Consider the following 23,670-nt stretch of genomic DNA (forward strand, 5'->3'; position numbering starts at 1 on the left):
AAGTGCGCGCTAGCACTAAATGCTTTTTATAGCATTTTATGTCCAAACAAGACCTAACCGGCCAGCAACTTTTGTGCATATATAAGCAAGCGCTGGTATTCAGCACAATTCTGTCATGAGATAAAGACTGATCAGAACCAAAGATTAGGAGCAGGTGTTGCTGATTTGGCAGGGACTTGATTGTTGGTGGACCAGGAGGGGCTATTGGGCAGTATATTCATGATTATGTCTAGTCGGCTACAGCAAAAGTCCCAGGTAGCTGGCCAACCAATAGTCTGCCAGTTGATGGTCTCTTTTCCAGCCTATAAAAGGCAGCCTTGCTCATCGATTTTAGGCATTTAGCCTTTGGCTTGGCTGGATCATTGACTAGGATTATAGACTAGGTATTCTACCTTTTCCAGAAAGCAGCCTATGGCTGCAAGGACACTTGTACCTTTTTGTACATTATGAATATATTGAATACTAAGCTCTCTCTCTCTCTCTCTCTCTTCTACATGCGTTTTTGCATCAGCATGTTCCAAGATGTGTTTAGGACTGAAAGAAGACTCCCAAGGCTTCTACATGTAACATTGGTATCATAGCATCAGGCTCAACAAGACTAAACACTGATTTAGTCTAAAGGTGCACATATAACTCACTGGCCGACCACAGAGCTGTTCAAGCTCACCCCCGAGAGCACATGATAGTGTTCCTCTATGTGGGCAACACACACAGTCAAAGATGTCGAACAACAGTTGAAAACAACCAATAATGGGTTGTAAAACAATTTTCCAGCAACTACGGAGGTATAAAAATTGCTCCCCATCAAGAGTAGGATGAAGATCATTGATTGGAGTAGCCTATAGAGGAGAGCAAGCTATAGCTCTAGGGTTTTTCAGCACTTCACACAAGTTGAAAACAGCAAGTAATGGGCTGTTAAACAGTTTTCAGCAGCTATGGAGATATAAAAATTGCTCCCTATGAAGAGTAGGATGAAGATAATTGATTGCAGTAGCTTTTAGAGGAGAGGAAGCTATAGCTCTAAGGTTTTTCGGCACTTCAAACAAGTTTTTCCTTCGTAAGATCTGAGCAAAAACTCTCAAAATCAGTTTTCTTAGGCAAGAAAAAGAGAAATATGTTTTTTTTTCTTTTTTCTAGAGAGAGAAGAGAGAGTATGACGTGGTGGCAACATGGGCAATTTTATAGTATCTCTATTTTTATAGACTTTTGGCCATTATTTCTTCTTAATAATGATTAATTCCTCTTAATCTCTTATCAAAAAGCAAATCCCATGTATCTTATCCTCTTGTAAGTGATTTCTATATTCTTTTACTTTAAGATGATCCGTCTAAATCGCCCAATTCGAACGGATGAACCTTACCAACACTCCCCGTATGTTTCTGTTCACATAATCCTGAGTCGGAAGATTTTCTTCCAGCAAAGAATTGCCCTCTTGTTTGGAGCTGCAAGACTGGCAAAAAATTTTGCTTCTCCTGAGCCTTTTATCTTTCCTTCCATGAATTATGATCTCACCTTTGATGTGTTTATCTTTATCTTAACCTAGGGAGAGAAAGGGAGGTGAAGGGGCTGTGAGGTTTCATACAAGTGTGTTTTGATTCTAAGGAGTGACCGAAGTCAAAACCCCAACTTTGTGTCACAATACTCCTAAAGCTTTGATTAAGATGTTTCCAAACGTTAGTGAACGTTTCAAACGTTTGGATTACATCCAAACGTAGTTTGGATGCGACTATGGGCGGAAGCAACACAAGAAAAGCGGCAGCCAGAGCACGTGGGGGACAAGAAAAGCGACAGCCAGAAAAAAGCTGGCCGCCAGGATAAGCGCCGCCAAGAAAACAAAAAAAGGGGGAAGCATGGGAAAAGAAAGCATCGTTTTTGTTAAGGTTCGTTTTTATTTTTAAAAATTGATGTTTGCTATTTTTAAAAAAAATGAGCCAAGATTAGCATGCTATTTTTTTTAATGCAAAAAAAAACCTACCTTCCCGAAGTCGATGGCGCACGCGGGGGTCCCTTACCTGGTCGCCTAGGCAACGGACGTGGGAAGGGTTGTCAACGACACTTCTGAAGGGCTGTCGGCAATTGCAAGGACTGTCGGGACTCGATGGGGCTTGTGGCAACCCACATGGGGACTGTACCTTGCTCATGGGCACCCCTTTGGGGTGAGGAAGCGTCACCCACCTGTATTTGTGAGAAATCCCTAATCCAAAACCCTAATCAACTTACAGGGAATTTTGTATCAAGAATTTTGAAGTTAATAAAACTTGGACATGTTGTCTGACCTAGCATGACAGACTTCATGATTGGACATGTGTTCTTTTCCAAGGGACCATGATTGGACATGCTTCTATTCCGAAATGGGAGAGCATAATATTGCATGCATAAATGGACATGCTTCTATCCCGAAGTGGGAAAGTATGATTGGACATGCTTCATAAGCATGATGAACTATACACTCTTACCATTATGGGAGAGCGTATAGATGGATACAAGTGTATGGAACGGATGGTACTCACCTTAGGCACATGCACAATAAGCTGTTTGAAGATCTTGCATTGAATGCTGATTTTGAGAATGCTTGAACATTTAGACATTCATCTTAAAGCATCGAACTTGTGCATAATACTGGTTGCTGATCTAGCGACTTGTATTTTGCAAGAGATTAAGCATATTTCTTACTTAAACTACTTTCAATTTTGATAGTTTTACAAGAAATGTACCTTTTAAGTTGGAGGTCGATTTTGAGGCCTTTCCCTTCATCTTTTGGAAAAACAGAGACTGGAATCGAAATTAGAGCGGTCGAAAACTCTCCAGGTAATTTTAAAAAAATATATATATATAAAAATTGAGGTGACGTGGCGACTCGCCCAGGCCATCTCAGCAACTGTCTCTTCAGTTGCACATGCAAATTCGTTTTAGAACTTGAGTTATAAGCATCTCGTTCTATTTTCCAAAGAGGAAAAGAGAACTAACTTTTTCTATTTGTTGACAAAGGAAAGTTTCCCATGCAAAACTAAACATGTGTAAAAGTTTCCTATGCAAACTAAAACATGTGTAAAAGTTTCCCATGCAACCTAACATGTGTAATCTTTTTCTATTTTGAACTAAGAAAGCTTTTAGAAAGGAATTCATCTATAAAAGAAGGTGATTCCCTTCATTTTGAAGGAGGAGAGTTCATGTAAACTTGTGCATTTTTTAGAGCAGGAAAGCAAAAAGACTAGCTTCTTCTCTACCAAGTGTAGAGAATCATTTTTCAAGAGAGAAGGCTATCATGTGAAGATGGAGGTGCTACTCAAGAAGAGGCTTTGAAGAGTTGAAGAAGAGCTTGCTGATTTTCTTCATCAAAGGACTTCACTCTTGTGAGCATCCTTGTCACAAGAGAAGATAACCGGTTGTGTGACCCATTGGTGGGCCATTGGGGTGGCACACAGACGGGTGAGTTTCTCCAACACTTGTGTGTGTGTGTGGTAGGCCACCACATACAAACTAGGAGATTCCAAAGGCTTTGTTTTCTATCTTGTTTGATAACGGTACCATGCTGATTCAAATCAGCCCAAACACTTGTAAAATTCTGGAGGAATAATTCATATTCCTGTGAAGGGGCCCGGCCATTCCGGGTCTATGCTGTGTCGTCTCAGCCCACGTTTTTTGGGCTTTTTCCCATGCAGCCACGCATGACGTGTGTGCACGCACTAATGCAAATGCAGGGCAGTCTAGCAGAGCTGCACATACCACAACCTTTCGTGTTACCTGCGGTCTACCACATGCAACCAAAGGTTGTGGACAGCCACATGTAGGTTGTCCAGATAGAGGCGTCAATCGTCAGTCGGCTCCCGTACAGCGGCAAGTGATGGCGAAATGTTTTTCTACGATCTCTCTTCAGATTCTTTTCTCTCCAAGATGTCTAGGAGGTTCAAATGCACCTGCTTCGTTCTATCTTAGTTTTAGACCAACGTGTTATGAGGTAAATGTGTTTGTTTTTCACATGCAAGATAGGGTTTAACAATAAAAGCACAGTGTTGTACCGTGTTATGCAAGTACACATGTTTGTTCTAGGGTACACATGGGATTTTTTACTCCAAGAACTTCACGGACACACGAGCTAGTCATGGCATTATACCATGACAAGACCTAAACCTAATACGCTATAGATATTGGATGACCATTGTTTTCATTGTTGGGCTTTGATAGGCAAGACTTATCGATTGAGGAATACTTGACCACACATTGCCACTATGACTACACAGATATTTAATAGAGGACATCTAGATTAAATTTACGTGTTGGGATTCATTGTCAGATTGCATGACAAGATGGTTATGCGACAATACCCAAAATGTACCTTGTCAACCTTACAGTCCTTAAGGCTTTGATGGTCCTCTAGTTATATGTCCATAGTAGGAGTGTGTACAGATAGATATTCACGACATTCCAAGTATACCCGCCTATTCTTATGCCAAGACCATTGAATCATGGTTATTCAAGAATTTGTGCTATGCACATAAGTTGTTGGAAGCAAGTTTTGGTTTCCAAAATTTTCTGGGATGCTTTGACTGGGACGCTAGTCAAGGTTGTTCTTCTTTGTGTACACAGATGTCTAATCCCTCGACTGAATTATGATCACTAGTCTCGTTTGGAGTTCTTCCTTTCGAGAACTTGTTTCAGTTTGTGGCACACGATCAACCGTTGGCATTTATTGTTTCTGATAGATCGTGACAAATCCACAAACTGGTGTTTTGTAGTAATCGTAGCACGGGTATGGGGTGTATCATGGTGGTATGGGACGCCATGATCCATCACATGTTACGAGGCTACGCCAGATTGTCAAGACTTCATTCAAACTCTACGCCTACAAACACAAGACTATCTCAATATTTTTGAGGGATAGATACTTTACTTTTGATACAGACAGTTATGATAAATGCTAGCTTGAGTCATAACCAGGTCTGTTGGAACAGTTGTTTCTTTCATGTCCAAAGTACTCATAGACTTTCCGAGGTCTGTTTGGAAAGTTAGACTTTCGAGGTGACGAAGTACAGATTGATGATCTTACAAGAGTGTCGAGTGCGTGGAGCAGGAGCACCATCGCGCAGGAGGCCGACGTCCTTGGGAGACAACCCTGGGTGGTAGAGTACACCAGATGAGGACGATGGCAGGACACTCATGAGAGCATGACACTCTAGGGTGTGGCTCGGTGGGGATGGCCAAGATTGTGAGCCTCGCTCATGGCTGTCATGGTTGGGTGGCGAGTATGCCTGCACCCAGATACGCCTCAAACTGTTAGAGGCGCGCCTCGTAACAACTATGACCTACAGTGTGCAATTGAGGAAAATGAAGGAATGCACCCTAGCATTGACACAATCCCACAACTGTGCATGTGCCTCGCGGTCCTTCCGAATCGAGGGTAACTCCCCTTCCTCTACCTCCGGTCGTGGAACCCCAACAACAATGAAATCAGCAAGGTCATGAGACCCTAGAACAGATTCCATCATTACCTTCGGGATGCCGTAGTTATTCCCGTCCAACTGACGGTCCACAAGGAACGTGGGGAGTGTCAGGATCTTCACATGCTTCTCAGCCATCTCAAGTAAATCTGCTATTGCGGGGATGTAACTGAAAAGGGTGGGTGGGTGGGAAAAAAGAAGAACTTAAACTTGCAAGTGGCTGTCCAGCAAATCAGACATCTTCCTCTTGCTTCTCCTCTTCCCGAACAATCCAAAACAGTCCACCAATCAGCAACAAAACAGTCCCCCTCTTGCTCACACAATTCCCAAGATCTATCAAGAGCCTAGAGCTCTGATACCATGTCAGAATATGCAATGGAGATGATGACAAAATCTGAGAACACAAGAGCAAGTGCACTGCAAAAAAACACAGCAATGGAGAAAGAGAGAGAGAGAGGCATGTAACTCTGCTCTATATACACAAGAAAATCCCGAAACTGTGATACAAAGAGTGGGGGGCCATGGGGCCATTTTATATGGCCCTATATGAACAATCGGCCAGTATTAAGGACAGCCGACAGCCTCACGACCAGGTCCTCTCCAATCGGCCAGCCCAAAATGGTCCATGACCTGCAGCAGCTTCAGTCGGCCAGCTCCAGTGAATCAGCCCTCACACGTAAGCAGGACCAATAGGCTAACACTGGACCACTCAGGACAGCCTCCCACATTTGGTAAAAAATAGGGGAAAATATGGAGAGTGGGGAAAAAGGAGATAATACCTAATCCGGGCGGGCACACCCACAACAGAGGCCCTGGTGTATACGTACAGACAGGAAATGACTTCTAACAGACACTTCACCCACAACAGATGGCTTAGATACTTCACCAACGACAAAAGTCTCATGCTAAGATGGCTTTTCTTGCTATCTATGATCCCCCTCTTCTTTCATCTTCACAGAAGCAGGATGAGTCCATCCCGATGGTCACACAGGAGACTTCTGATTCAGAAGTCAGTGCCCTATCCACAACAGAGGATTATTTATAGGAGTTTCTGATATCAGTTCCTCTAATCCCTTTGGATGAGTATCTTCCTTCTCTTGTGTTGTTCCATGCTGATGCTATTATTGCAGATTTTCTCTCCTCTATTTTTCTTCTACAGGGCAGGTGGATGATTTTGCCGAGATATCCTCACATATTGTGGAGCTTCCTACTTTGGCACTTGCTTCTCCTTCTTATGTTTCAGAGGAGGCATCTTCCACTATCTTGGAGCCTGTCCCTACTTTGAACCTGGCAACTTCAGCTATCACTGATGATCAGTTTGTTCCACTGGTTGTTTCATTTCCTTCTTCTTTAGAGGAGTCTACTTCGGTCTCGATACTTGTTGCAGATGCAGAGGAGGTACCATCTATGGTTCCATCTCCCGAGGACTTCTCTCTCCAGATTGATCCTGTTGTTTCGATATCTTCTCGATCTTCTCATGGCTTCTTCCGAATACCTTCTCGGTATTCAGATGTACCATATCTTCGCAAGCTTTATGCCTTTTATGAGGAGGTTGTTCCTTCAGTGCAGCACACCGGACATGGTCCACCCATCTGGTGCTGAAGAGGAGGTGTTGGAAATTATTTCATCCCCAGATGAACTTTCCCATGCACATTCATGCTTGTATCTGGCTCCATATGAAGCCCTGCATATGCAGCTAGGCACTACATATTTTTTGCCTATTTTTTAGACATTATTTTAGCATTTTTTGCATAGTCTGCCAGCCCTCTGTTTTTCTACTGGCCGACCAGCTCTTGTCCCACCTATATATAGGTGGCTTGGCTTAGCATCATTATCATCTCATTTTTTCAGCTTCTGCAATGATAGGCAGCATCTACGGGACCTCCCTCATGCTGCTCCACATGATGTACTACCTTTTCTGGTGATATTCAGCAGTGATCTTCTTTTTTCCTTCATGCTTGCTGTCCATATACAGTGTTGTACACTTCTTGCAGCATTTCTAAGTGGGTATCTCCGCATAGTACTCATTCTTTCATTGCTTTTGCTCGTATGAACTTGCCCAACTATGGACGGTTTGGTGACACAGTGGCCAGCCAAGATTGTGACCAGCCAGCCTTGTGTGGCTGGCAGCCAGCCCACGGCTGTGTGGCTGGGCTGCAAGGTGGCCAAAGGCCAGCCCACAAGGCGGCCATGTTCAAGCCTGTGGGTGGCCAGCCCAAGGCGCACAGGGCAGCCAGGCAGTGCAGCAACATTCAGCAGGCCAGGCAAACGGAGCCAGGCAGCACGTTGGCCGCCAGGATAGGCAGAGGCCCACATGCAGGTCACCAGGCAACCACAAGAAAGCGAGGTAGGCGGAAGCAGCAGGGCCGTTTCATGGTTCCTAACTCATAGTACCCAGGAGTATGATCTCTTTTATCCATAAAATCCATAAGGACTCTCCATTAAAGATCAGCCAGATCAACTAACGAGATCCAGTTTACCAAAAAGGAACCATGGACTCATCCGTTGAAGATCAGCAAGGTCAACCAACCAGATCCATGTCCATGTTCAGAAAACATCCTCCAACTCAATCTTCCATTCTTTCTCGACGCACACGTGGATATCCTAGGCGACCGAGAGTCCGAGCACCATTTGATCAGCACACTCTAAGATCCTTCGCAGATGACCTAGCGCTTCACTCCTTGGCCCCTTATCCACCGTACCAGAAGCTCACCATTTTAACCGAACCGAGGCTAGTCAAGACCTCGGCCGACCTTACCATGCGAGATGTGCTTCTTTGACTCTCCGTCTGGCTATTGCAACATTCTCCACTTAGGTCTACGACCTCTTTCCATAAGATAGTCAAAATGCTTTTCCCAGCATTCTTGACGTAAAACAATCTTTAAAAAACAGGTTTCACGTGTAAATACAGTTTCCAAGCAAAATTTTCATCTTTCCATATCATTCCACATCAATTGACATCATTTTACAACATTCCACATCATTTCTCATCATTCCACATTATTTTACATCATTTCACATTATTTCGGGTTTGCACAAACAAAATAGTCTCTTTTCGCTTTGAACGAATCAGGTTTGATTATGAACTTTTCTTAATCTAGTTATCAAAATTTTTGTTCCACAATCAACCAGGTTAAGAGTAAAGTTACTCTACTTTTCATACTGACAAAACTTTCTAAGTCTCGGCCATTACTTGGCTTAGTTAAAGACAAACTTTTTTCTCATTTTAATTCATTTAAGTTTGAATTTCCGTTCACTTTTGGATCCTTGATCCTTTCAAGAATTCCAAATTCCTTTCCCAAGGAATCTTGGAATAAGTTAGTCACAAGTATTTACATTCATCTAACTGAGTATATTTCTGGTCTTTTTCTTGGAAATCCTTTTCCCATCAAAAACTTAACCAAGAGACGGAATACGGTTTGGATTAGATTCTTTATCAGGTTTATTTCAGTCAGTCCTAACTAGGATCATCCGATACCTCCGGATCTAGATCTGGATCTGGATCATCTAACATATCCAAGTCTGAGTCTGAAATATCTGGGTTATGCAAGTCTGAATCTGGATTATCTGGATTATCCACGTCTGAGTCTGGATTATTTAGGTTATCCAGATTTGAATCTTGATTATCTAGGATTTACGGAGTTGGTGATGTAGAAACATATTAACTAAATGCGGTTAACATTTCTATTTAGAACGTATTCGTATACCTCCTTTCCAGATATGTTCGTGATTAAAAGTTTATCCTTGTTTTCTCAATGCATTCCTATGAATACTTCCATATTCTTTTTCTCAAATTTTCTAAAATAAAATATGTTGAATATTCCTCTATTGAATAAAAGGTTTAGACATTACTTATCATAAATTCTCCAAAATAGAATATGCTCTAAATCACACTTTTATGAAAATTTATGCATGGTCTTTCCGCATTTTCAAAGTATCCATCATGGTTAAAATTACACTTTCAATATGATGAAATTTTTGCCATAACCATCCAAGTATCTAATATGGTAAAAATTTCACTTTTACTAATATGAGAATTTATGTATAAACTTCTCACATTTTCTAAACATTAAATATGATAAGAATTATTCTCTTAGAGTAAAATAATTTATGCATATAGAAAAAAGTGAGCATCTAACCAAAAAAACTGAATTTATAATTTTTTCAGTTTGGTTTGATCAATTTTGGTCTACTTTTGACTTAGTTTTGATCAAATTCAATTTAGTTTGCTAAGGTGTCACCCACATGCTTGAAAATGCTGAAACTAAAAGAGAAATACTTTTTTACTAGGCGCCTACATAAAGGCAAGTCCTTGGCTCTTGGAGTGTCCCCCAAGCTAGTCAAAATTCACATTTTTCAAGACTAAGTACGAGTACTAGTCAACTCTTCATCTTTATGTGAAAATTTACTCATTTTTGGTGGATTTTCTTTTCTTCTTGCATTTTTCTTATCCAAACACTTGGATTAATCCCATAGGCCTATTAGAACACTATTTGGACCTTAATCCAAATTTTTTTGAAAACAGATACCCCTAGGTTAAGGTGTCGAGTATATATATTCAATTAATTTCTAATGTACATTGGAAAACTCTTTTTAAAATTCTGTTTCAGGGGAATTTATCTTTAAATTAAAGGGTAACTTTGTATCCAAAAATATCTCAAAACTATATTACCTCTCTCTAGAATATTTTCTCTCTATAAATCAATTTAAGAGAAAATAAACTATTTCAAAGATTCAAGTCAAGGGAAAGGTATACAATGATGTCTTAACCTTCTAGATATGGAAGAGGAGGAATCTTACATTCTTGGAGAGATCTCTAGATTTGACAAGTGATCCATTATCACATCAACACAACTTGAACCCCTCAGTTCACACTGCAAAGACAGTGCCTCCTCTTACTTCACTATTCTCCTTCCCATGCTCTAGCTTGGTAATGTTTTGATGTTTCATATCCCAGCTGGATTGACACACATGCCTCACAAACTCCATGGCTTTTCAAAGATGGCTAGTAAGGGAAATAAAAATTGGTACTACGACTTTATGATGTGAAGATGGAACCAACCCTTCTTTTCAAGAGGACAACTCTCAACGTGGACCTTTGCAAATAACCTTGTGATCCTTTTAAAGACTACATTACGATTCTCAAAAGCTTTAACAGTGTTTGAATGCAATCATTGGAGACGATAATCTTATAGAGATTGAAAAATGTGGAACTGAATGATCTGACACAAGTTAGCTTGCAAATCGCAAGAACTTAATAGCAGTGGATTCTGAGGCGGACCAAATACTGCATATTAGTAAGGGAAATAAAGAGGCTTAGAGATGAAATGTTGCCATGACAGTCGTGGAGGTCCTGTCACCTCTCCCAGTCACCCCAAGGAGTGCTGGCATAAGTGGTCCTACAGCAAGATGCTTCCAGGGATTAAGAATCATTCAAAGATAACTCCAAAGCATCCTATGAAAATTTTGTGCATGTTCCCCCTATCACATTATAGAATCTTATGGTGGCTGCACGTGCTTACCATTTTCGACCATATAGGAAAAAATTTGGTACTACTTTTGATTACAAAATGTGCAGCGATTCAACCCTGGATTGTTTTACCTAAAAGCATATATCCACAGTCTTCATGTCATAGAGAAGAATTAGGCAAACACACACGATCCACAAGAGCACACATTTCTTAGGCAGAGCCATCTCATTAGGATCAAATCAGATTGCTTGGAACAAGTGACTAGCCGACTATTGGAGTGTTAGTCTAGTTCAAGCACACGTCTTGAAGCTCTTAGTGCATCATTTGAGTGGAGCTAGTGGGATTTGTCTGGCCATCTTATGCATGATTAAATACTCATGCCTATGTCGGTAGTGTGAAGAGCCTGAGTTTCAAGTAACTCCCAAGCTAGCACATAAAAAGAAATTTGAGCACACCACCTCAAAGCTAGAATGATGAAAGAAGAAGCTTGGGAAAAGGATCCATGGCATACCAACCAATCTCACACTCAAAGGAAACAAGGGCATCACACTTGTTCTATGGTTGGTTCAGCATACTACAAAAATGGAACCAGAGAGAAACCATCTCACCTTACTTTTTCTTGATCCCTCTTTGTCAAGGCACCAGGATGACCCATATCCAATCCATTAGTTTACAATACATCGTTAGCCCATTCCACTCTCGATGGTGATAAAGACAGACCCTTTTTAGGATAATCCAAGCTAGTCATGAAAGTAGTTTCATGATTCTAGATGCATAGTTGGTGTGATGCTACACCTTTGTGGCCTTAGGATGTGTTTCACGTGCTTAAAAGAGCATCATTGGCAATAAGACCATAGAAGGGTTAAACATAGAATGGCTAGACAAATGCTATGCATGAAAAAGGGATAGCGCGAACAGCTTGATTAGGGTTAAATGTGGACAAGCATGGAATGCATGTGCATTAAAGAATGGCAATATCAGAATCCCACGGCGATCTGAAGCAGATGTGAACACATTCAGATTAGGGCATTATGCTAATCAATAATACCATATTAGGTGATGTGATGACAGTTACTACAATCTTTACATCTGCAACTCTGAAAGGCACCGAAAATGGCAAGAATCGTTCTTAAACTAGAAGTAGGTATAGCAGACATTCTGTGTGCATTATCGGCCTTACAAACTCTAAGAAAGAACAGAAACGGCTGTGTGTCACGAAACCCAAAGTGCAAAGATTACATGAAATGGGTTACCACGGGTCTGTGTTAGAAAACCCTAAGGAAAAATGCTCCGTGTTAAAATCATATGTTTTGTGGTAGGAAATAAAATGTGCTACAAAACCCTAAAAGCAGAGAGAATGTCGACAGGCTTACAAGCGACAACTTCGTTTCGATGACATTGCGGAAGTCATCGTAGGCTCGGCGAAGGTTGTTGAGCTCCCTTCGCCCTTCATCGGAGACCACAGCCTTGCCCAAGGCTTCCCAATCTAGTTCCTTGAACACCTTCTGCGCCACCGATTTGCTTCCCATGATGACGGTGATGGTGGAATGGCAAAGTTCCCGTTCCTGTTGCTATTAACAGTGTTCGAAGACTTACTACTGCTTGTGTGTGCCTGCATGCCCAGGATGGCGGACTCCTGGGTGCATGGAGTTGAAGATAATAGCAATGGGTGCCGACAGTGGGGTCTTGAGGAGATGGAGGACATAAAGAGGCGTCGGGACGGTGAGAGAGAGAGGGGGGAAGAACAACGTTTCGGATTGGTTGAATGAAAGCATATTCAGAATCAGGAAAAGAAAGTATGCGTGAGGATGAATCCTCAGCTGATTAAGCGTCAGATTGACATGTTCTCTTTCAATGTAGTGTGATTCTTTGCTATCCTGGCAAACCTCCTGCAGAGTCTGAGCTAGGGTTTGGACCCAAATTGGCATCATGCATCTATACTCTCATTAGGGGAATCCTCTCTAATGTTTTGCTACATGGTAGAATTATTGGAGGGTTTAACATGAATAGATCTGTAAGGCAAAGTTGTCCGCTTACTGTTTGCTATTGCTTCACACCCACTAATTGTTGCCTTGGAAGATGCTTGCTCAAGAGGCATTGTCACTGGCTTGAGATTGAGGTATAGTGAGCAGCTAGTCATCCAGTGCTTTGTTGATGATTCATTTTTGTTTCTAAAAACTAACAATGAAAATATGAGACATGCCTTAAGCATTATCCAAGAGTTTGCAGATGCCTCTGGTTCAAGATGTAATCCAAGATCATCAGAGATGTATTTGATATTAAGTGAAATGATTTATGTTTCAAAAATGATGAATGTCATGGTGACCTACTTTGGTGTTAAGTTTGATGAGCCAAAGACATGAACGCATATGGAGAATTATGTTTGACTTACAACAAGAGCTTACGAGGTGTTGGGTTTTTCATAAATTGGCTCTCTTTGAGGTGAGATTGAGCATTCCATGAGCTCTCTCTCATTATGATTACCATGTAACAAGAGCTTACAAGGTGGTGGATTTTCCATAAATTGGCTCTCTTTGAGGGTGAGATTGAGAATTCCTAACCTTAATTGTTGAGATCATTGATTAACTTCTTTGATGATCACATTTTGCAATTTAAATCTTTTCCACATAAGTATTAGAAGGAGTTTGAGATCATTAGACTTGGAATGCTTCAAATTTTCTTCATTAAGCTTTGCAGATGTCTTGATTAAATTTTAAACAATAAAATTTTTTTGGTGAGGTGTTGTCAAAATAGGGAGCTCTCTCTCTCTCTCTCTCTCTCTCTCTCTCTCTCTCTCTCTCTCTCTCTCTCTCTCTCTCTCTCTCTCTCTTTATATATATATACATATATATATATATATATATCACACACACGCACACGCACACGCACACGCACACGCACACACACACACATACACACACGCACACACATGCATATCATTTTAAAAATACCTTCACAATTCAAGATAATCTATATACACAACAATCTTTTCAAATCATGTATTTTGATGTAAGCCTTGTCCTTCACCTTAGGTAACCCTTAGCACTCAACACTCCTCTTGCCTTGCCGCATTGGACCACCCCCTTAAACATCTGTGGAGATCCAAAACCTTGCTAGCGAGACGAAGCCCACTCCCTAAACCTTAACCTCAATTGCTCTCCAGGGAGGTCACCACCAAGAAGGAGTGGGTACTCAAGAGTAACCTGGCTATAGCCAAGGAAAGTATGCTGCCCATGCAAAGCAAGTCTACCCATGAACAAAGATTTGCCAAGCGGGAGCCCCATTAGATTCCTGTTAAGATGTTAGAAGCTCAAGCCTTCTACAATGGAAACCCTTTTATTTAGTCCCTAGAATTTCATGAGCTGCATCCCAATCTCCAAAACCTTGCTAGCGAGATGAAGCCCACTCCCTAAACCTCAACCTCAATTGCTCTCCAGGGAGGTCACCACCAAGAATAAGTGGGTACTCAAGAGTAACGTGGCTATAGCCAAGGAAAGTATGCTGCCCATGCAAAGCAAGTCTACCCATGAACAAAGATTTGCCAAGCGGACCCATTAGATTCCTGTTAAGATGTTAGAAGCTCAAGCCTTCTACAATGGAAACCCTTTTATTTAGTCCCTAGAATTTCATGAGCTGCATCCCAATCTCCAAAACCAAAGAGAGGTAGGCGATGGCCTTAAACACCAATTTGTGCCCAACAGTAGTCAACATTTTGTTAGGTTCCAACCAAGCTGTTAGAGCACAAGGCTTCTATGAAGGGAACCCCTACATTTAGGTTTTGAAGTCACAAAAATCTGTACCACAAGCCTATGCAACCATGCCATCAAACATTAGATATAAGATGGAGTGGAGACTAAAAGCCATGCCTCCGGATGGGAATGCCAAAGCTTAAGTAGGAATGGAGTGCAGTGGGTTCCACCTCGACTCATGTGCTACCACCACCTTTAAAGAAGACGAGGGAGTCCGTGGTGAGTGGATGCCAAAGCTTAAGTAGGAATTGAGTGTAGTGGGTTCCACTTCAACTCATGTGCTAACACCACCTTTAAAAAAGACGAAGGAGTCTGTGGGTGGATAGACATTATCTTGCTCATATGTAGTGGCCTTACCCATCCATGTTCCACTAAAGAAGATCCACCCATGGTGCTAAACCCCAAAGAGTGATGCACACACACTCTCGTGGCAAAACGAGTAACCCTAAGGCTTAAAAAGATCACCACAACCCCACAACACCCCCTATGTGCCACACCACAACACTAACTTGTCACCATTTGGAATTAGAAAGGCAAGCTCAATTGAGTGCGTTAGTAAAGCTAGTTGCAATGACATCAAGGCTTTTGTTTGTGGATGGGCAAACGGCTCTTAATCTTAGTGAGGCCCCTGGCCGAAACCTTAAAACCCTGTTATACATATGTAACGTGGACTTTCTATTAATTATACATACACATATACCCGGTAATGATTTAAAAACTTGAAACTCAAAACAAAACCAAAAATTAAAAACACAAGAGCATGCACACATGCACACTCACACCCAAAAAAAATGTAGGTGCACACACAAGAGCATACACACACGCATAGACTTCTCTAGTTTATGTTCGGTTTCTGTTTATAAGTGCCAAGGCCAAAGAGTGCCAGTATGGACCGGATGTGTGAAGGAAATCCATCTGGGTGGTTTTCATCCAAAAGGAAAGTTAGCAGTATGTAAGCAACCGAAAGTAGAATACTTTTGAAAAAATGGGTGGATACCCCATCACATAAAAGTAAAATAGGGGAGGATACTCGAAATTATTGTTGTTCCTTTCGTGATTGTTCTTCTTCCCATTGTGCAAATTTGTTTATTGTCTATTTTCTTATTTTTGCTTTCTTATTTCGTGTGCTCTATGTATGTTGTTCCCCCACCATCACCAACATGGTGAAGTTTGAGAATTTGTCGTCGCGATACAGTTGGATGTGAATACCAACACCATAAGAGCTTGGCTAGAAAAGGTGGACCTGTTATAGTTCACTTCCCTTCCATGGATGGAGGTCATGAATAATCTTGGGGGATTTTTTTTCGCGAGCATTTTCTAGTGCGCTTTTTGGGAATCACGTGAGCGGATTCCAAAAAGATACCCTCCCTCCCTCCATAAAGAGAGAGAGAGGGGCGAAGACAATTGGAGAGAGTAACATGACATAATTATTTGAGAGGGAGAGGGTGATAGTGAGCCAGAGAGTGAAAACTGAAAAACATGAAAACATCACATCCTCTACATCAAGGTTATTTGTTCAAACTGAAAATAAAACCAAGTCATTCACGTACAACTTCCAAACACAGAAATGTGAAAACCATCATCTTTACTTCTATGGGCCTCGCTTGCTCTTTGGGGTGTAGGCCCAAAGTAAGCGAATGGTGTTCGTACCCTTCCGTACTTCCTCTAGCAAAACACGCTCAGACGATTCATCACTAAAACCATGGGCTTGCCATATCGCAATTAAGCCCACCACTTTGGCCTTAACTTGAGAAATAGCATCATCATTACCAGGAAGTGGAAAGGATGTGAGACCTTTCCATGCTTGTACACCATCTATGGTCTTCTGCTTGACCTCTACATTGGTGGCCTCCCTCTAGATACGCGCAACAACTTCCATACTAATATTTGATGAGGCTATCACAAACCAAATGAAGGAGGGTATAGGGTGGTGTACTCTACTATCAAGGCTTGGTGGCAATGATGTTTAACAAAGTGCTTTGAAGCTTGCCTCTATATTTATAGCAGTGGGAGAGGTTCACTCTACTTTTACAACAAACAAAATAAAAAAATAATTCTTGTCTTTTTTAATGTTAATAATAAAGGTATCTTTCCTCGAATTTCTACACCACAATAAAAAGGCATCTTTTGAACTTTTTTAGGAAAGAGTGAGTATGTATTGTAGCACCTTCACCCTCTCTCTTTCCTTCTCTTCTCGTCGTTCCACATTCATTTTTGCAGGATTTCAAATTGATGAATGCTCGTAATGTGAATACCATTCATCAATATATGACAACGTTTTACAATACCAAACCTGCTTGAAAATGCACAACCCATAATAAGAGGGGGAAGAGGGAGGGGGGGATAAAGATATTGCACAAATGAACCCTCTACAATGAGGTTGCTTCCACAAAGGTTACGTAAGTCCCAAGGTCAATTGATTATCCATGCATTCAATTGTCTAAATTAGGGTAGGATCTCCTCTGAGACAAGGCATTGTAAAGCTCAAGGTCTAATAGGATAGGCTGGTGGATGAACATATTCTCACTCTAGCTTTAGCCTAACACACGTAAATAAATGAAGTACAGGTGCTTGCATGCAAGATACAAGTTATTCTTGGATTCTATGTCTGCAAAATCTAGACATGTACAACACGGTTCGTCTTTCACATGCACATCATATTTTCCCATGTATGCATCATCCCTATGTGATTCGATCTTGAAACCTTCATACTTGTGCTCCACTCTTTGCACTTCTTCTACCACCATACTTTCATTTTCAAAGAGGCCTTTATTTTTTTGGCCACTTCCTCTGATATCGATGTACGGTACTTGACTCTTATACCATTTTGCATGCCTGAGCCACTAGCCTCCATGTTAGTAGTGGACCCATATGGTGGTTCTTTTGAAGCTACAGTTGTAAAGAACCTTGAAGACCCACTGCTATGTGGTGGGGTGGGCATAACACCTTTTACACATTCTTGCTCTCCACCTGGTACCTTCCCATAATGAATATGCCTCCTCGTCTGTGAGATTAGTTCCTATAGCAACAAGCCATATCTTAGGTGGTGTATTAAGCTTTGGGTGTATGTTGGTGTCCACAATATAGCATATGGTCAAGATAGAACCACATCCATTGTCTAACAAGGAGACCATTAGGATGCTTGCGATAGCCTTTAAAAGATGGTGCAGGCACACTCTTCATCGCAGATCCGGCTATGTGTTGCCCACACCTCTTACCCCCACAAGGCATTCCGCTGCATGTGACCTTGCTACTAATACATGTCCTTTAGATTTCCCACATTGCTTTATTCACCTTGTGCTCAATGACACTGCCCTGTGTGACTGTCGTTGTTCTTTCTAGAGTACTGCTTGTATCATGCTCCTTAAAAATGATCTTCTGTGGCCTCCCAACATACTTGAGGTCTCTTACATGTGTGTTGTACTTTGGTCGATGGGTGGCCTTATAATCAATATCAACGACCACAACGGGATTTTTATGCATTTGCACATGGAATTAATGGATTTCCTTTTGACCCAGGTGGATCAAAGAGGAGTGAAGTGGAAGACTTAAAGAATGGAAGTGAAATTCCTTTTGATCCGGGTGGATCAAAGAAGAGTGAAGTTCCCTATGTGTGCTTATCATGATAGGAATAACATGGCTAACTTATACAATGTCTCAAGTGATGCATATGCCGGTTGTAAAGATGCAAGTATATCAAGGGTGAAGGAATGCATAAATGAAATGGGTGGCACATGTTTTGGTTAATAGTAGGGGGGCATGCATAGCAAAGATGGATCACAAATTGGTATGCAAAGATGCGAGTTTGAGACTCACAAGTGAGATTCCTAGCTTTTTAGCAACTTGTCTCTACATTTAAAGGGTTTGAAGGGTTGTTGGATGTATTTTGGAAGTCTAACAAGGGTCAAGAACAGTGAATTAACTTGTTGGAAATTCCTCTAAATTCACTGTGGACAGCCCTATACCCTTGGGATTTGGATGCATATTGTTTGGAAGCTACATAAAGCTCTTATGCCATTATGGGGTAGATGTTATGGCTTGTTTTGAAGTCTTATCAGGTAGTTTATAGCCATATACATGCAATTTTGGCTTCCCATACATAGTGTGAGTATGAGCTTTAAGCTTGACATGAGTCCATTGACACATACTCCATCCATGTGGATTGTGATTATACATTTCAATGGTTTCAAGGACGAAACCTCTTGGGTGGGGATGGTTTTGTAACAAATTGAATATGAATAATGGGCCCAAGGCTAATGGACCATGTTTAGGGACAATATTAATGTTAGTTATGAGGATCATAAACCATGATCCTTGGAAGGCCTATGCAATGTTAGTTTATGATTTGGAAACCAATCACATTTATATACACAAAGGTAATTAGTCTTTAAAATGAACTTTAAAAATAGGAGACTCATCCCTTGGGTCATCGAGACATTCTTGCAAAGTCTGACACAATTGCTCGGACCATGTCAATTGATATCTATAGAGCTTGTACAATATGGCTAAGATGAGGATCAAGAATATGAGCCCCTCCCAGAGGATTGGATTCACATTCTGATGATCATGGGATGCTCTTCCATAGAAGTTTGAGGCAAGGATTACACGATTGGAAGATGCCAAAATTGCATCCATGTTTGTGCTTAACGCATTTGAAATAGAACTAGTAGTGGGACCCGTTCGCCTTGAGCTCAAGTTTCCCCATAGTAGAAAGACCATTGAGTTGCCCTGCCGAAGCTAGCCATAATGTGTTATCTTGGGAGATGTGGACCTCATTAGGCCACGCACCCCTCCCACCATCCGTTAACTAGTACTCTGGTAAACAATTCCCAATCTATAATCGTTGATCGTTTTAAAGTTGAATTTTATATTAAAACTAAACTTGCATCTTGCAAGTTTTATATAACTCTCAAGTATAATCAAAGAGAGCATCATCCTTGGGAGGAGATATATGTAGTCATGGTGGCAAAAAAGAACCGCAATGCTCAAGCTTCCCCATGGGATATTTATCGTACCTTTGTGGATGAGGGCACCTTTCAACATCCCAAGCCTTGTCCTTCACCTTAGGTAACCCTTAGCACTCAACACTCCTCTTGCCTTGCCGCATTGGACCACCCCCTTAAACATCTGTGGAGATCCAAAACCTAGCCCACTCCCTAAACCTCAACCTCAATTGCTCTCCAGGGAGGTCACCACCAAGAAGGAGTGGGTACTCAAGAGTAACGTGGCTATAGCCAAGGAAAGTATGCTGCCCATGCAAAGCAAGTCTACCCATGAACAAAGATTTGCCAAGCGGGAGCCCCATTAGATTCCTGTTAAGATGTTAGAAGCTCAAGCGTTCTACAATGGAAACCCTTTTATTTAGTCTACCCATGAACAAGAGTAACGGGGCTATAGCCAAGGAAAGTATGCTGCCCATGCAAAGCAAGTCTACCCATGAACAAAGATTTGCCAAGCGGGAGCCCCATTAGATTCCTGTTAAGATGTTAGAAGCTCAAGCCTTCTACAATGGAAACCCTTTTATTTAGTCCCTATAATTTCATAAGCTGCATCCCAACCTCCAAAACCAAAGAGAGGTAGGTGATGGCCTCAAACACCAATTTGTGCCCAACAGTAGTCAACATTTTGTTAGGTTCCAACCAAGCTGTTAGAGCACGAGGCTTCTATGAAGGGAACCCCTACATTTAGGTTTTGAAGTCACAAAAATCTGTACCACAAGCCTATGCAACCATGCCATCAAACATTAGATATAAGATGGAGTGGAGACTAAAAGCCATGCCTCCCGATGGGAATGCCAAAGCTTAAGTAGGAATGGAGTACAGTGGGTTCCACCTCGACTCATGTGCTACCACCACCTTTAAAGAAGACGAAGGAGTTCGTGGTGAGTGGATGCCAAAGCTTAAGTAGGAATTGAGTGTAGTGGGTTCCACTTCAACTCATGTGCTAACACCACCTTTAAAAAAGATGGAGGAGTCTGTGGGTGGATGCCAAGCAGTAAGAGACATTATCTTGCTCATATGTAGTGGCCTCACCCATCCATGTTCCACTAAACAAGATCCACCCATGGTGCTAAACCCCAAAGAGTGATGCACACACACTCTCCTGGTGGCAACGAGTAACCCTAAGGCTTAAAAAGATCACCACAACCCCACAACACCCCCTATGTGCCACACCATAACACTAACTTGTCACCATTTGGAATTAGAAAGGCAAGCTCAATTGAGTGCGTTAGTAAAGCTAGTTGCAATGACATCAAGGCTTTTGTTTTTGGATGGGCAAACAGCTCTCTTTATCTTAGTGAGGCCCCTGGCCGAAACCTTAAAACCCTGCTATACATATGTAACGTGGACTTTCTATTAATTATACATACACATATACCCGGTAATGATTTAAAAACTTGAAACCCAAAACAAAACCAAAAATTAAAAACACAAGAGCATGCACACATGCACACTCACACCCAAAAAAAATGTAGGTGCACACACAAGAGCATACACACACTCACACTCACACCCAAACAAAAAGGGTCACTTGGTGATGTAGGCTCACGTGTGCCATGTGAGCCCCTTCTTCTTTTCTCTTTGTTCATAGGAAAGGTTTACCCTAAAAGATTTCCAAAAAATGTTGGAATCTTACAAAAGCACGTAATGCTTTTGCAACCTTCGGATTATTTTATGAATAGGATGATTATTTTATGAATAGGATGAATTTTTGAATATAGATGTAAAGGAAATAGAATTTCCTTTTTAAGGCCAAATCTGTGGATCCTTAGCACATAGCACTTGTCGTGGAACTTAAAGGAGGTAGCTCGCCTTTGGGGATGAAAGTTTTCTCATGACTGCACTCGTCTCACTGTGCCTTGTTATGCTCGAATGTTAGGGGCAGAGCATTAAACCTCATCATTGACAGTCGCCACCATCATATAGGTACATTTCTAGATTGGGGGATCATAGGGGGCATAAACCCAGCCCATGGTATGGCCCATCACACGGACCTTTCTCAAATCAATAGGAACCTTCAGTAACTTGAGAGTAACTTCTTTGGCCCCACCACCCATTGATCCACATTGCCTCTATTCCTATTGGTGCTCATTCCTAATGCCAAGTCTCAAGCCATAGAGGTTGCCTAGCTCTATCGTAGCTATGGGCAAATTCCATTGCCATACCTAAAAAATCTATTATCTTGATTCCCCAGATGTCAAGAAAATGTTAAAGAAAGCAGCCAAAGAGAGTCGAAGAAAGCAGTTAAGTTGGAGAAATATTCAAGTTGGAGGAGTATAAATCTCGATCAAGCGCACTAGCGAAGCTAAGGACAATGACATCAAGAGTTTCATCGTGGATGAGCAAGCTAAAACCTTAAAACCCCATTGTACATATCTAATGTAGCACTTGAAACTGAAAACAAAACTATAAATGATAAAAAAAACAAAAAACATGCACATGTATCTATATGCACATAGCACATACACACACCCATACTAGCATGTGTACACTCTCTACATATGGTAACATATGCACGCATGCATGTACACACAACCCCTCTTTAAGAACCACCTTTCTCTTTGAAAAACTGTTCTCCGTAGGGGGATTTCCTCCCCTATTTTTTTGAAACACCCCCTCCCCCTCCTTTTTGATAAAATTTCCACACACACAAACTTGAAAAAAATAAATTAGTGGTACGTGTGTCACACGTGGGAATGTATGCCTATGGGTGCCACATCACCCAAAAAAATAGGAAAAAGGGTTACGTGTACCTCATGTGACAACGTAAGCCCACGAGTGTGCCACGTCACCAAAAATATATTTTTTAAATTTTTTTTAGAGAGGAAAGAAATAGTGTTAATCTATAGTATTACCTATATAATATTAACCTTAGTCATTATTCTTGTTTTAGATATCAATTAGCATACTGAAATTGTATATGTTGCTTTGTATTTTTCGATTATCTTATGGCACAATGTGTAAGCTCACATTTGTATTGTACCATTATCAATTAGAGAGAGAGAGCTTTTACAATAATGTAGAGATATGTTATGCCATCACTATTTATCTTGTGAATGTATGTTATTTATTTATGATATCAATCAATTGTAATGCATTAATATGATAAACCGTATGTGTTGGTTGTCAATTAATTGTAATGCATTAATATGATAAACTGTATGTGTTGGTTGTCAATTAATTGTAATGCTTTAATATGATAAATCTTGTTACGTTCAATTATCATGTGTTTCTCTTGGGTTTGCTTCTTTAGAATGCTATTCTCTTATCGTTGTTAAGGGATTACCTCTCCTAAACAAGCAAGCATATCATCATATTAATCCTGGGAATATATATTTGAAATAAATATGCTTTCAATAACTGATTTGGTATCCCTTTTGGTGGTTCTCCAATCTCAATTCTGGACAAGAAATCCGCCACCCACTGCATGCTGGTTACTCGATATATGACAAATAATGAAAACAAATTCCTACAATATGAGCGTTGGACTCTATGATCCAAGTGCAAGTCTTTTTTTATTATTGATCTGACCATGAGACTTATGGGTCTAGTCGGATCAGTTTGGTTAGTGATGACCTTGACTACGTTAGAATAAAATTATCCTGGAGGAATCGCCTATGTCTGCTGGGCGAGGGAAGTTTTTTCGGGTTTGGTTTTGGAAGAACCAAGGGATTAGTCTCTTGTCCGAATATCCATGGGCGATGCGAGAGGCTCTGCCCTGCGGAGAAATGCTACTTCCGCTGCTAGCACCCGAGAATTTGTTGCGCGGAGGGGGCAGGGATCTTTCAACATCCAATTAGCCTGTTCACAGGTGCCATCCACACAGGACCAAAAAGTACTCACCAAGGTAACCACCCTTCCATGAGTCCAGAGTCACTCACCAGGGTTACCACCCTTCTATGAGTTCATAAATCATGCCAGGAACTCACACCAAGATACCAATCCTTCCATGGAGCCCTTCCACATGTATTATGCCTAGATGTCGATAGCCGACCAACTCACAAAACTAGGA

General features: G+C 41.2%; 1 protein-coding gene across 2 annotated transcripts in view; it reads right to left on the minus strand.

Moving 5' to 3' along the window:
• LOC147621312 (uncharacterized) overlaps positions 1 to 12,892 on the minus strand; it is a 76,967-nt gene extending 64,075 nt beyond the window's left edge. Inside the window, exon 1 of one of the 2 annotated variants that reach the window (XM_086824037.1) lies at positions 12,283 to 12,892. In XM_086824037.1, coding sequence (XP_086680163.1) covers positions 12,283 to 12,438 — 156 coding nt within the window. In that variant the 5' untranslated portion in view covers positions 12,439 to 12,892. Of the gene's footprint in view, positions 1 to 2,714; positions 2,734 to 12,282 lie in introns of those variants that run through there. The other variant, XM_086824038.1, reaches the window with a different exon arrangement.
• Between the last annotated feature and the right edge of the window lie 10,778 nt (positions 12,893 to 23,670).

Source organism: Cibotium barometz, chromosome 30 (genome assembly GCF_041138505.1).
Source record: "Cibotium barometz isolate CiBa-2024 chromosome 30, ASM4113850v1, whole genome shotgun sequence".
In the NCBI taxonomy this organism is placed as follows: domain Eukaryota; kingdom Viridiplantae; phylum Streptophyta; class Polypodiopsida; order Cyatheales; family Cibotiaceae; genus Cibotium; species Cibotium barometz.